This window comes from Aspergillus bombycis (assembly GCF_001792695.1).
Source record: "Aspergillus bombycis strain NRRL26010 chromosome Unknown contig00005, whole genome shotgun sequence".
NCBI classification, from domain to species: Eukaryota; Fungi; Ascomycota; class Eurotiomycetes; order Eurotiales; family Aspergillaceae; genus Aspergillus; species Aspergillus bombycis.
The window spans coordinates 522032-536087 of NW_019170007.1; the positions used below are offsets into that span (position 1 = coordinate 522032).

A 14056-nucleotide genomic window follows, 5' to 3' on the forward strand; every position below is an offset into this window, starting at 1 on the left:
ACGCATTTCAGCTGATCACAGCACAGATTAATTAGCAGTTTTGTATAGTCTAGAATGATATTTACCAAGATGTCTAGAACTTGGTTAACTAGTAGCTGCAAGAGGGTTCAATAGAATAAATCAATACTGGCGACAATGGACACAAGTGGACCTGCACGTCCTTGGCACATGGCCTTTTAGGTGGGTCACTCCATCTTCTCTCAAACTTGCATGAAGGCCGTTTCTCTGAATGCCCACGAACACTTCAATACAATGTAATCACTTTAAGTATTGCTAGACATTCGAAAAATGTCTTCCGTCAACCTCAATAGAAAGCGCCGTCGCGTTGAAAGTGCAGCTTCGGCGCTTTCCAAACCTTTCAAGTCTCCCCTTCGCCGACCACCTCAAGTCTCGGAGCCCAAACACAAGGCATTATCCAAAGAAGAAAAAAATGTTCCTCCGAGCCCGTCTCTCAAGCACAATAACACTGACAGCAATGACGCGCACACTCCAGCTGTGAGCTCATCTTCCCCGTTGTCTGCTCGTCCTTCAACTCACACAGCACCTACTCCTCCCTCGAGCTTGGCGTCTCGCAAAAGAAATGCTCAGATAAACCATCTAGCTTCATCTAAGAAACCGATATTCTCTGACCCGGTCATTCTTGATCTTCAGAAGCAAGAAAGGGCACTGCAGTCACGACTTGCTATCCTGCGATCTGAGCTTGATACTGCGCAACAAGCTCTTCAGCTCGAGTCCTCGACCAAAGATGCAGACCTCCAGTCGCTGATTACGAAGTGGAGGTCAGTCAGTCAGAATGCAGCCGAAGAAGTTTTCTCTGGGGCCCAGGAACGTGTGGCGCGGATGGGGGGTATGAAGGCCTGGAGGGAGCGAATAAAGAATAACAATGCGCAGTGGGAGCAAGAGGAGATGGAAACCTGGTACGGCAGCGCAGAGGCGGAAGGGGTTGATGTAGATGAAGAGGAGCTGGAGGCTCGGAAGGCTGAGATGCTAAAGGGCCGCAAGGAGGGTCACGATGCGGAGCGGGAAAGAAAAGAGATTGAAGATGAGGTTGGTTTTTATTTTGAAGTGGGTTTTCCTACGGCTACAAGGGTGCTAATCTCAACTAACAGGAATTCACCATGGACTTTATGTTGAAGACGTTGAATATTGACCTTAAGGTCATCGGATATGACAAAGCCCATCAGAGATGGATTAAGGAATAGTCTATGACCCTGTATACACTGCTCTGACTGTCAGCTATGGGATGGCTGTGCGTGATCTTCGTTATTTTTATTCTGTCCTTGACCATGTGTAGCTGTTGTCCTTCTTGCGCAGCCCCAAGGGGTTCAGAGACATCGCGTTTTCTAGGACGCACTATTCAACTGAAAAACACCCATTCTTACCTGCAAACGTTCACTCACGCTTACAAAATAGAAAAGAGCAGTGTAATCATTAAGGTTGCATATGATGCAGCTCGATCGAAGAACATGGTTGGCACAATATCAAAATCCCCACATAATGCGGAGTAAATAAAGTGGGGGAGCCGCTCTTGGTCTTATCTTTCTTTGCTATCAATTTAAGCACTCTCTCTCATTCACTCACCCTGTCCAGGCCAGCCATTTTCTCACAAATCTTTCGATGACTTATGCCGCGGACTACAAACCATTCCAGGCTCCTCGCCTGTGCTCGGTGCTTTCGATTGAAGCGCAAATGTGATCATGCAAAACCAACCTGTGGAGAATGCAGACGACGAGGTGCAGAATGTCTCCCAGCAAACTCCTGCAAAAATGGAGAGAACATAACCGTTCCTTTGGAATACCTGAGATGCTTAGAGGCCAGAGTCTCTGAATTAGAGCATGGCTCGCGTACCTCAACAAGATCTCTGCAAACACGAGACTTTGGTGTCCAAACTGAGCCGACTGATCTGCTTACCTGCGATTCAATGCCTGATTGCGATCCTGATACTGATAAGGACAACGATGTTCATACATCTCCGACATATTGCGATCTTTCGGATTTCGACTTGCAGCGAAAGTCTCCGGGCTCGAATGCACGTTCCGTCATCACATTGTTGGGTGATTCTACAAACTCTAGAGCAAGCGATGGATTTGACTCAATGGATACGAATGTGGATGACTCCACACCAGCAAAGGTTGGTTCTCTGCATGATCTTGGTATAATGGGCGGTTATTCATTCTGGCTCGAAGAAGCCTACACCAACCTGTACTTCTCAATCACGCACTTCATGTGGCCATTACTTGATTGCAATGCTTGGGGTTCCTGGCGTTATGACTGGAGCCTAGATGAGAAGACCGAACCATGGAAAGGATTTTTTGTGAAGATGGTGTATGCCATTGGTTCCTTGTCATACAATGTTCTCCAGCCCGGCCAGAACCATTCAAAGCGCGCGGCAGAGATGTACTCCTCCGCATTGTCGTATTATCCTTACGTTATGGTAGAAGCGCCCGCTATCCTTCAGATACAAGCGTCAATTCTCATGATTATCTATTCTCTTCATTGCCCTTCTTCAGGAGAAATCTCCCTATCAGTTTCTTCCATCGTCCCCTTCTGTTCAGCTACGTTGGCTGAGATCCAGAAGCGCATTTCTTCTGGTCTGGATAGCACCCTGGGAGACACGATGGGAAGGGATGCCAGCCTTAATGAGTCGATGTTTATCACTTGTTATATGTTGAATGAAATCATAGTGTCTGGCTGGGAACGACCGGTTTCTGCGGCCTACAGGATTGTTGATGACGATGTACGGATATCTGGGCTCCTACTAAGCTACTTCGTATCTTCCCTTGACTAATAGAAAAGTTATAGATTCATATATTTAGCAAGGAGATATCGAACGTCTCAAACACAAGCACAGCATTGCAACACTTGTTTAGATTGCGAAAGATCCAAGCCAGTATCCGAAGGTCCTGGGATGAGCCAACTGATATCCAAAACTCGAATGACAGATCGTTCAAGCTGGCATTGGATGATTGGAGGAGAGATATACCTCAATACTCAGTTGAAGAAGCGCAGAGAACCTATCTCGATCCTCTATGGATGACAAAACTATATGACTACAGTGTTATTATTCTTATGCAAGGAAAGCGGAAACACCTCATGCGCGAAGACCTTGATGATATTCTTTCGGCTGGAGTTGAGGTATGCCTTAATTATAGACGTCTGCAGGAAGAAGGTCAAGTGATGTGCTTTACATGGTCTGCGGTGCGTCTACGCTAGCAAGTATCGTCTTCAGAGAATTCTTACTAACGTATCTGCCATAGCTTGTGTTTCAGTTCCGGACCGGGATTCTACTTCTCTATGTATGTCGATCCGCAAGTCTGGGGGTCGATTTTATACAACAGGCGTTTGATGCCGCATGCGCCTGTGCAGACAGCCTCACCTACTTCGCAGCCCGTTGGCAGGATGCCGCTCCCTACGCTAAAGTATTTTACTTCCTTCTTTACTCTGCCTCTTGGCTACCAGAAGACCTTCCTGAGCGGCTGCGGTGTGCATGTTCTCCTAATGAATTGGAGGCCTACTTGAAACAACTAAAGAAACAATACTTGCACAAAGAGGTTCTGGCAATGATCGAAGATATGGTAAACCCTCTCATTTCTGATATATGCTAGCAAATAGAAAGAGGGTATGACTGCCTTGGATACTCTCTTTAAAGAATTGATGAGATAGTGAACCAGGTAGACTGCATGATGTACATATTTTATTTGGTATATACAGGTTGGGAACACGATAAATCATAGTAATAGCATTTTACCAGCCGTTTGGCCAGTATTCGTATGAGCCACGATCACAACAATTGTCTGGACCAAAGCAGGGCTTGTCCATCGGGACCACGTGCCATCACGAGCCGAGACAGGATGTGTCGCAGTCAGACTCCATCCGTTGCCATCAAGTTGGGGGTCAGTTATTTCACCGTTGATATAGCATACCAACTGTTTCAATTGCGCGCCACGGCTAAGTTGCAGACTTCCTTTGACCTCAAGATACACAGTGGAATTCTTGATGCACTTAGACTGATCTGTAATGATGACTTCAGGTAGTTCTATCTGACCCTGGACAGAGGAATGTTGAGATCCAGTCGTATGAACAATATCAGAGTCCAACCCTGGCACACGAAGCGGCACTTGGCGATAGTGTGTGGATTCCTCAAATGCGTACGCATAACGCAGCAGCTTAGTGTCATCATATGCCTTTCCCGTGAATGTCAAATTGATTGGCATATTTGTGTCCTCCATCACGCCCATCGGGACAGACACGGTGGGGATACCAAGATGACGGATCTCCCGGTTCCCGTTAGAGTACTTCACGCCATTTTTCCAAGCGTACAGAGAAGCTTCAGGATCCACATCTGCGTTTGCGCGGCCAACATCGCCATTAGCGGGAAAGACCACTACATCAAGGCCCTGGTTGTCCATCCATTGCTCGAATGTCTCCTTTCGTGCGTTTTCCAAGGCTTTAATAGCCTGGTCTAGGTTCGGAATCTTGAAGATCGAATCGGGCTTGTTCTTCGGATATTCGACCATCTCGTGCCATCTAAGCTGGTTTGCGGCATCAGGGGCTCCGCGAAGAGAACCGGGTGCTAGAGGGAAGATAGCCTCAGGGTTTACACAGGCAAGGGAATCAAGTCCAGGCTGGCCGTTGGCGGCTAGAAAATCATCCCAGGAGTGAGCCACGAGCTGACATCTTTCCACTGAGTGCCAACCTTCTGGAAGGCCTTTGACACTCACTAGCTCTCCTAGACTTGCTCTAGCTTCGTAAGTGGTTACCATTGGGAAGTCAACCTCCACAACTGTAGCGCCACATGCTTCCAAAGCACCTTTAGTTCTCTCCCAAAGCTTGAGCACAGAAGGTCTCGTGCATACTTTATCCGGGAGAGGGTCCTTGCCACCGATGTACATGGAAGGCACACCGATCCGTTTTCCACGAAGGGCAGAGCCATCCTTTAGTTCATCAAACAAGGTAGGCCGAATTGTCTCCACTGAGGGTAAGGGAACAGCCTTTTGCTCATTCCAGAAGTCCCCTGAAGGTGTCTTGTCGACAACAGCAAGAATATCGAGGACCTTGAAGAGGTCCGACATGGTGCGGGTATGAGGTACCAAAACGTCACAAGTCGGATACAGAGGCCACACCCCACGGAGAGGCAACAGGCCCTTTGATGGGGTATAGGCAATAATGGAATTATTAGAAGCAGGTGATCTGCCTGAGGATACAGTCTCAGAGCCTAAGCTAAACGCACAGAAGTTTGCTGTGGTGGCTGTTGCAGATCCGTTAGAAGAGCCTGACGCATATGCTGCGGTCAAGTACTCCGGGTTATATGGACTCTCCGCGCGGCCGTACGAGCCTCGCTGCATGCCGCCATATGCCATCGCGGGCATATTAGTTCTTCCCAAGAGAACCGCACCAGACTCCCGCAGAGCCTGGACGCACGCAGCATCCTCCGTAGCGACCAGGTTCTCGAACGCGGGCGAACCGCTGGCGACTGTCATACCTTTGACTTTGATACTGTCCTTGACGAGGTAAGGGATGCCTTCGAGGGGCCGCACGGGAAGACCAGCAGCTCGACGGGCATCAGAAGCTGCGGCCTCATCGAAAGCAGTGGGGTTGATAATAGGAATAGCACTCAAGTTAAGGCCACCTGCATCATACACACTGATCCGCCGGAGATATCTAGCTACGAGATCCACGCTTGTGATCCATCCTGCACCCAAGGCATGCTCGAGCTCTGAGATAGTGGCATCAACAAGACTGAACGTTTCAGCAGCCTGGTATTCGTCAGCATAATGTGAGCTTGGTATATCGGTCTTTGAGCCTTACCGACTCCATGACAGACAAGAAAGCTTAGTAGCCTTGGGGACGGTAGGTTGCACCTAAAGTATGTCCAAGATCAACGCAAATGAACGGAATTAGTCAGAACAAGAGCTGGAGAGCGCGGGTTTATCATGAAGGCTGCTGTCATTGGGGCTAATTGATGGAATTTCCAGCCGTTATATACATACCGCTCTGGGTGTGCATTTTCAAAACATGTTCCACCTATTCTTCCCTCCGTTTCTATCGGAAGTTGGCTTCGCCCTCCGGCTACAGGAGGAGCGGACAAAAGTCCGCTCTGTTAGTCAGATTTATGGTTTAGATAGCGTGGGGACAGGAAAAAGGTGCGTGTGCCAAGTCCTTGTTATGGCTTATCAGTCTGAGTCTCCGCATCTTATCTGCAGATAAGGTTAGTGGTCCTAGCGAGCGGGGAAGTTCTAGGGTAAAGGATACATGCAGGAGCTAAACATTGAAAGCGCAAAGCTTCACAGCCCTTAACAGGAAAGTCCTCACAGCCGAGATCACCAGGCTATCTCTGGCTGTCTCTCAGCAAACGGCCCGTATCAATTGGCTTGCTTCTTTCCAGGCGGTGGGTCTGGTTTGCAACCATGCATCAAGCCCCATGCGGGGATATACGGTCAACCCTTCGATAAACCAGTTTGAGATCAGTGCCAAGTGATAACATGCGTGTTCTTTATCAGCTGCAGTTCTCTGGGCCCAATTGATTTTTAGATATAAATCAGCCCGAAGAAACCCCCCAGGTATGGAAGAAAAACTCGACGACGACATCAGTGTGCTATTCCTCGACATCGACTGCTTTACTCATCCTTGCCCCGATGATTGACACCACCAATGACACGAAAGCTGACGTGCGGAGCTCCGCCAGTGTTGAGAAACATGGCGACGTTATGCCGGGTGAGATCCGCGACATCGGCGCAGACCTCTATGCTGAAGTCGGCCAACTATCGCCTGAAGAGCTCGAACGCGAAGGCGCCGAAGTGCGCAAGCTCCTAGACTGGCGAATTTTACCCATGGTAAACTTGTTCACCTAAGATATCACTTGATGCCTTCTCAATTTACTGACGAGCTTCCCATCTAGTTATATGTGACATATGTTATCCAATATTTAGGTGAGTATATTGTCATATCTTAATTTGCTGGTGCCAAGCTAACCAAGTTGTACCGAGTAGACAAATTGTCACTAAATTATGCCTCCGCTTATTCATTCATCCCAGACCTCGGTCTGGAGGGCCAAAGATACTCGTGGGTGGCAGCAATATTCAACTTCGGATATCTTTTTTGGGCTATTGTGCGTGCGATGAGTGATGGGCTTTTAGGGTCAAAGGCTAACGAACCTGATTTAGCCATCCAATCTGATGATCCAACGTTTGCCACTGGCGAAGTATATGGGAACGGTTATAATTATATGGGCCGGTCTTGTTATCGCACATATTGGAGCTAAAAACTACGCGGGGATATTGGTTCTCAGATTTCTGCTGGGTATGGCGGAGGCTTGTGTCAGCCCGTGCAGTAAGGATATACCGACTAGGAATTGTCAAAGATGCAAGTGTCTAATGAGAAGTAGTGATGAACTTCACCTCGATGTTCTACAAACGCGCCGAGCAGCCTCTCCGGATGGCTATATGGTTATCTGGGAATGGAATGGCAACGATGGTCGGCGCTCTCTTGGGATTTGGTCTAGGCCATTCCCACAATACTAGCCTGCGGAGCTGGCAGCTAATCTTCTTAACGATTGGCTTACTCAATTTTGTTACTGGATGCTTCTTCCTCTGGATCATGCCCGACTCGCCGAGTACAGCGAAATTCCTGTCCCACAGACAGCGCGTTGTGGCAGTTCACAGAGTTTCGGAGAATATGATCGGCGTCAAGACCAAGGAAATCAAGCTGCGCCAAGCTTTGGAGATCTTTTACGATGTCAAAGTGCTCTGCTGTGTCGGCATTGGCATCGCCTGCGGCGTTATCAATGGTGGTGTATCCAACTTCTCATCGTCTTTGATTAAAGGATATGGCTTCAGTGGTATTTATGCAACGCTCCTGCAGCTGCCAACTGGAGCTATCGAAGCCGTGATAGTGCCTATTTGCGGCTTAGTATCGACATACGTGCGGGACTCGCGCTGTATAGTGTTGGCTGTCGTGTGCTTGATTCCATTCGGTGGCCTACTCGGCATTCGTTTCACGGACCTTAATCATCGCTGGACGTTGGTAGGCTGCACATGGCTTCAATACATCATTGGTGCTCCCGTCATCATATCCTGGAATCTCCTTTCTACTAATGTGGCTGGTCATACGAAACGCTCCTTCGCCAACGGGCTCTGGTTCACGGTATATGCCAGCGGAAACGTTGCGGGGGCCAACATCTTCTTTTCTCGCGAAGCTCCACGGTATTACTCGGCATTGACAGGTCTTCTTGTGTGCTACGCGGGGATAATCGTTCTATGTGCTGTCGGGTATATGGCCATGAAGTGGGAAAATATGCGGAGAGATCGCAGTACGTCACCAGACGAAACCGCAGAACGTCGTGAGGAGGCTGCTGTTCTCGATGGCTTTAAGGATATGACAGACATGGAGTCTAAGCACTTTAGATATGCGCTCTGATTGTGGATATTGAATAGCAGGGTATATAGTGGGTTATAATGCCGTGATGAGTTTCTCGACCATTCTCAAAATCAATCTTCATTCCCGTTGATGCTAGGTAAACTGCAGCACACCAAGATATCATCTTATGTCCTTGTGAATCAATCACCCATTGTGCATCCTACCGTATAACAATATAAAACAAAAACCATATCTATCCTAAATCTCACAATCATAGTGAACCACCACCACCACATAGAAAAGCAACATGCGAACAACTCGCCCATTCAAACTGTCTTCGCGCAATACAGCCAAACCTCATACATACATGAATAGTATTCTGTTCTAGAAGAAGGACCGAACCTCAACTATACTGTAATAGCAATAGAAATTAGAACTTCGGACCATCGGCCCCAGTTTCTCACTGCCCAGTTTGGCGCAGTGGCCACTGAGCAGAAATGATAATGCTTAATTAGACAGGGCTTTGCTTGGATAATTCGATCGGGATAGTCTACGCTCGGGTATTCTATTCTCTTTCCTGGGGATATAGCCTGTTGCTATGGTAGAAGTCTGGGGTTTAATGGAAGAGGATTGGCGTGTGGGGGGATAGATTTAATCATGGGCAGCGGGGATTGGGCGGGGAGCGTCAACTAACTGTATTTGACACGGAGTGTGAAGCAATGTCTTCTTGGCTTAATATATTCTGTTGCGGGGATGTGGGGCTAAGGTCTAAGGGTTTTTGTGGGTGAGGTTTCGATTAAACTTCTCTAGGTGTGTATTACTACTTGTATTTCTATATATCATCTGAAGTAGGAGGGTACATGGATTGCAGGTGTCTATAGGGGAGCAGTGACATCATGTGCATTTCTATATAGTTTCAACCATGAACCTACATACTAAGCTTTCTCAATGTGTTCGTCGAAGATTTCCCCAATTGCTCTGGCGCTTTGTTTGGGGATTCTCTTCTGGTTGTTCTCGTAGTCGACGTAAGTCACTCCGAATCGTGTCTCATAGCCCTCGGCCCATTCGAAGTTACTGCAATCATTGTTATCTATTAGCTAGACTTGAGAGACATCTATTGCGCTGGCTTGCTCAAGTGAAAGGACTTACTCCATCAAACTCCATGCCATGTAGGCCCTGACATTGACTCCGTCTAGGGTGTAGGCATCCGCCATAGCGCCAATGTAATCCCGGAAATACTGCGTCCGGAAGTCGTCCTGGAGTAGCTGTTCCAGTGGCAAGTCATTTTCCCCCTTCAGACTGGTGCCGTTCTCTGTCACGTAGATCTTGGGGTGATTGTATCGCTCACTGAGCCATTTCAACAGCTTCCGGAACCCAATCGCGGAGGGTCGCAGCCAGGGAGACTGCGTCTCGGGCCCGACCCATTCACCCTTCTTATTTTGCAACAGGATCTCCAGGTTGCCTGCGGTGTCATTGGGATCTGCTTCGCCGGTCTTGGCTCTGATGAAGTTGGCGCAGTAATGGTTCATGCCATAGAAATCGTTACTACCGTGGACGAGCGCAATGTCCTCTGGTGTCCACTTCGGCAGTCGGTCACCCAACTGTTTCACCATGCTGTCCGGATACTTCCCGTGATAGATGGGGTCTGCGAACCAGGAAATTGCGAACTCGATCTTCCTATCACAAGCTTCAACGTCTGCCGGGTTCTCGGGGTCCCAAGGTTCGGCCCAATCGCCTAGAAGAACAGTCAGGTGTCTTGGTACAGGTGCATGGATGAATAATCACTGACCGTTAAGCGTGATGCCAATCTCCCCGCCATCGCTGGCCTTGAACTCATCTCGGTAGATCTTCACTGCTGCCCCATGGGCTACAAGAAGACTGTGGCCCACGATCCAACACTCCCGCGAACTATCACCAACGGGGCTCTTGGCCCGGTTACTTGTTCTTCCTGGAGCAAACTGACCAACGTTATATCCAAGGACACTGCTACACCATGGCTCGTTGAACGTGATCCAATGCTTAACTTTCGAGCCGAACGTCTTGAAAACTATGCGAGCGTAGTGGGCAAAGTCTGCGACGAACTCTTCCTTGTTGAGGAGACCGCCGTAGCGTTTGTCGAGCTCATCGGGAAGATCCCAGTGAAATAAAGTAACGAGAGGAGTGATACCAGCAGCATGCAGGTCGTCGACGAGTGTTACATAATATTGCAAGCCTTTCTCATTGATGGGGTCGTTTCGGCCACCGAGTGGAATAATGCGGGACCTAAGATAAAACCATAAGCGGATGAGGAGCATACATAGAGATTGGAACACTTTTACCAAGAGAGTGAGAAGCGGTATGCCTTGGCACCGCAAGCCTTGAGCAAGGCGATATCCTCGTGTGTGCGATGGTACGAGTCGCAAGCCACATCGCCGTTGGCTCCTCCGGCGATTTTGCCAGGGATCTTGCAGAATGTATCCCAGATGGATGGACCTCGTCCGTCCTCATCTACGGCTCCTTCAATCTGGTAACTATCCAAAATTAAACAGCAAGTATTAGTCAACGTCAAATCACCTCTCCATGACTGCAGGGGGACAGAATCAAGTCACCTCGCTGTTGCGAATCCCCATAGGAAGTCGGGGGGAAGCGTCGACGTTGAAGCGGAGCCCATATTGATAGTTGCTTGATGCTTGTATTAGGTGGTTGGGTACCCAGGATCTCGCTCCTTAAAGTGTTCCAACGAACATTTGTAGAGACTGACGGATGTTTAAATATGTTGGCCAGCCAGACTAGGAGGGGAAAGCGGGGATGTTGAAAATAGTTAAGTACATAAGTTCCGGATAAATATCATCTTGTTTCTGGGCTAAAAACAGAGGCGGCTCCACGGACCGTATCCCGAAGACCTGGAATAGGTATAGTCGAACCTACAATAGTAACTCCTCTCATTTGCATCTACTAAAAACAAACAAAAGCACCTTGGTTAAATCATGCAATAATACTAGACACCAAATGCAAGGGCAACCCTGTCTCGAAACTCCTCGCTGATCGTAATCCATACCTCATTACCTATATCATGTCATGGAGGTTCGTCGAGGGAAAATCCTCGGAACCGCTATTTCGCAAGCACCGACATGGAGCTCAAAGCAGCGGTGGACCGATTGTATCACGACATTTCCATCCCTTCCATTTCGTCGCCATCGAGGTCATCGACATCGTCTGCCATGGTGCCACCGAGAGCCAGCTGGGACCGCTTAGGATCTCTGCCGGAGCCAAACCCATCCGCGGAAAGCGCTCCAACTATCTCCAGCTCAGGCCCTGCAACAACGCGGCCTTCCATGTCAACCACCTCACATAGTTCAATCAAACTCTGCCGACTCAGAGACTTGAAGCCGTCGGTGCGTACTACTCGGCCCCAGTTGCTGAGACAAAACTGGGCTGCACGGCGCATCAGCCATTCTTCATTCGTTCGGCCGGCTCGCTCCCAGATGATGGCTGCATTCTCTACGTCCAGTTCGCGGCTCAACCGGTTAACACATAACACTCGTAGCTTAGGCATGTCGTACAGATTGGCCATCACGAGCATACCAGCCACATCGACAATGTCAGAACAGTATTCTGGGTGACCTGAGATGCTATCAGTGTACAGGTAATAGATGAATGCACGAACGACAGAGTAAGGCTCGGGAATATGCATCCTCTTCGAATGATATTCGACCATCTGAGCAGAATACAGCCGTTTGAAATGGGGCCATCTTAGCTGTAAAATAATCCGATGCACATGGATGGGTGGGGAGGTGGCCGCGTTAGGAGGTATAAATGCTGACTGGGCTTGGGAAGAAGCGTCTTCTGCAAGCTCGTCACCGTCTACCTGATCGTCTGGGTTGGCTGTGATAGTAAAGTCGGCACCACTACCGGACTCAGGCGCTTGATCAAAGACAGCCGACAGGTCCGCACCAAGTCCAGATAAGGGAGATGTCCCCGAGCGTCCCGAGAGCAGTGCCCTGCCTTGGTCTGGCGAGGTGGCCGTCATATCATTGCCAAGTAAACCGTACCTTTCCAGATCAATACAGAGAACTTCGCTCATGTGGTTCTCATCAGCGGTTCCAGGAGTGGCGCCGGTATCCGAACTACTGCCTAACAGCCACGCCTTAGTGCCACTCGCATCGACTGTGCAGTAATGCCATCTATAACCCGATTTAAATATTTCCTGTCCATCGGCCAATCTTTGCCAGCGTAGCGAGTCGAGCTCCAATGACGACAGATTACAGTCAAAAATACGCACTGTCTCCGACGGAGTTATCAAGTCGAGCAGAACACCAGACGCATAGGCTTGGAAGTGGGTCCCAGAGAATAGCGCAGGTACGTGAGGGCCAGACTTGAACTGAAGGCACGAGATGGCACCCGGAGCGATCGGTTTCCGTCGATTCGAATTGCGAACTTGCACACTCCCCGAGTTTGCTGCGTAGCTACCCGACCGTCCTGAGAGCTGTTGTGCTGGACTATTGAACATTGTTTCTGGGCTATGAGTACTCCTGCCGATTGTCGCGGGGGTGTCTACGGTACCTTGCGATGTTGTCATTCCAAGAGATTGGATGTCTTTGAGATCAAGCCACCAGATATCCGTCGTACGTTCCATACCCGGGTCAAGGCCTCCAAAAGTCCACAGGCGACCGCCCCAAACCCAGGCAGTATGGTCGAAGCGGGCTGTAAATCTCCAGGTCCGAGACCATGTCCATGTTTTCAGGTCCAGGTAAGACAAGTCATCAAGGATTTTGTTATCTCCAGTTACACCTCCTAAGACAAAAAGTTTGTCATCGTAAATGACGGCCGCGTGGCGAGCCCTTCCTCGCGGTATTGGTCCACGGATTTCAGGTTGAGTCCAAGTAGAGGTGGTGATATCGAGGATGACCACATCGGAAAGATATTCGCGATGCTCATTCTCTCCACCGAAGACAATCAGTTTGGTCCCTTGATAGAGAGTGGCAGTATGCCCTAGTCATTTAGCACGGTTCGGTTAGTTCAGATCTCCAGAAATAGTTGAACGCCGATGTGGTCGGGTTTAAATACCCATGCGAACTCCTGGAATATCGCCATAGTTGTCTACAAGTTCCCAGCGGAGATCTTTCAGGTTCAACCTCAGAACGTGGTTGTAAACTGTTACATTCCCATCATTAGCACAAGATGCAAAATTTGTACATGCCAGATAATAGGGTCGCTTATGAACCTTCATCGGTATACTGATCGAACCCGCCAAAGGCGTAAATCTGATCGTTGTTGCAATACGTCACAGACGCATTGACCAGACATGCTGGGATATGACCCTGGGCCTTTTTTATGCTCGGGCGATAGTCCGTGCTACCGCGGCGACCGCCGGCTACACTAGGGGGCATGAGGAATGTGTGGTGCGGTGTCTGATGATCAGAGGACAGGGAAGTCATCGGAAATGAGACTCTCGGCGCCCCGGTCCAGGATTGTGGGTCTCCGTGGGACTGCGTGAACGCCGCGGATGCAAAGGAAGCGTTACTATTCCGAGTAGTAGTGGAGAGCGGTTGCCGCGCCATCAGAGCCACCCAGAAAGGAGAGAGTTGTGGCACCGCTCCACAGACGTGGGAAAGAGCGTGTAATGGAGTTCTTGGTGGTGTTTGAATGCAAATAATGAGACTTTTCTTTACATGTTATACGAGATAATGCCAAGGCGTACAAAGAGGCTTTGACATCGGGG

General features: G+C 49.0%; 6 protein-coding genes across 6 annotated transcripts; 3 read left to right on the forward strand and 3 right to left on the reverse strand.

The window, feature by feature from the left end:
• Nucleotides 1-288: 288 nt before the first annotated feature.
• ABOM_001404 (putative DNA repair protein Dds20/Mei5) lies at nucleotides 289-1202 on the forward strand (the record flags this gene model as incomplete). The annotated part of the gene is made up of 2 exons (XM_022528534.1): nucleotides 289-1047; nucleotides 1110-1202. The coding sequence occupies 2 exons, from the start codon at nucleotides 289-291 to the stop codon at nucleotides 1200-1202; spliced, it is 852 nt and encodes a 283-aa protein (XP_022393711.1).
• Nucleotides 1203-1624: 422 nt separating this feature from the next.
• On the forward strand, nucleotides 1625-3605 carry ABOM_001405 (uncharacterized protein; the record flags this gene model as incomplete). The annotated part of the gene is made up of 3 exons (XM_022528535.1): nucleotides 1625-2737; nucleotides 2803-3198; nucleotides 3258-3605. The coding sequence occupies 3 exons, from the start codon at nucleotides 1625-1627 to the stop codon at nucleotides 3603-3605; spliced, it is 1857 nt and encodes a 618-aa protein (XP_022393713.1).
• A 123-nt stretch (nucleotides 3606-3728) lies between these two features.
• ABOM_001406 (amidase family protein) lies at nucleotides 3729-5817 on the reverse strand (the record flags this gene model as incomplete). Its single annotated transcript, XM_022528536.1, has 2 exons — nucleotides 3729-5756; nucleotides 5809-5817. The coding sequence occupies 2 exons, from the start codon at nucleotides 5815-5817 to the stop codon at nucleotides 3729-3731; spliced, it is 2037 nt and encodes a 678-aa protein (XP_022393715.1).
• A 725-nt stretch (nucleotides 5818-6542) lies between these two features.
• On the forward strand, nucleotides 6543-8415 carry ABOM_001407 (putative MFS allantoate transporter; the record flags this gene model as incomplete). Its single annotated transcript, XM_022528537.1, has 5 exons — nucleotides 6543-6833; nucleotides 6899-6929; nucleotides 6990-7108; nucleotides 7164-7329; nucleotides 7385-8415. Coding segments are annotated over 5 exons (1638 nt in total), but the record flags the coding sequence as incomplete, so codon positions are not given.
• Nucleotides 8416-9290: 875 nt separating this feature from the next.
• ABOM_001408 (beta-glucosidase 1B) lies at nucleotides 9291-11081 on the reverse strand (the record flags this gene model as incomplete). The annotated part of the gene is made up of 6 exons (XM_022528538.1): nucleotides 9291-9429; nucleotides 9505-10090; nucleotides 10145-10617; nucleotides 10674-10865; nucleotides 10944-11023; nucleotides 11076-11081. The coding sequence occupies 6 exons, from the start codon at nucleotides 11079-11081 to the stop codon at nucleotides 9291-9293; spliced, it is 1476 nt and encodes a 491-aa protein (XP_022393719.1).
• A 416-nt stretch (nucleotides 11082-11497) lies between these two features.
• ABOM_001409 (Kelch motif domain protein) lies at nucleotides 11498-13772 on the reverse strand (the record flags this gene model as incomplete). Its single annotated transcript, XM_022528539.1, has 3 exons — nucleotides 11498-13326; nucleotides 13402-13488; nucleotides 13559-13772. 3 exons carry the CDS (start codon nucleotides 13770-13772, stop codon nucleotides 11498-11500), a joined length of 2130 nt encoding a protein of 709 aa, XP_022393763.1.
• Between the last annotated feature and the right edge of the window lie 284 nt (nucleotides 13773-14056).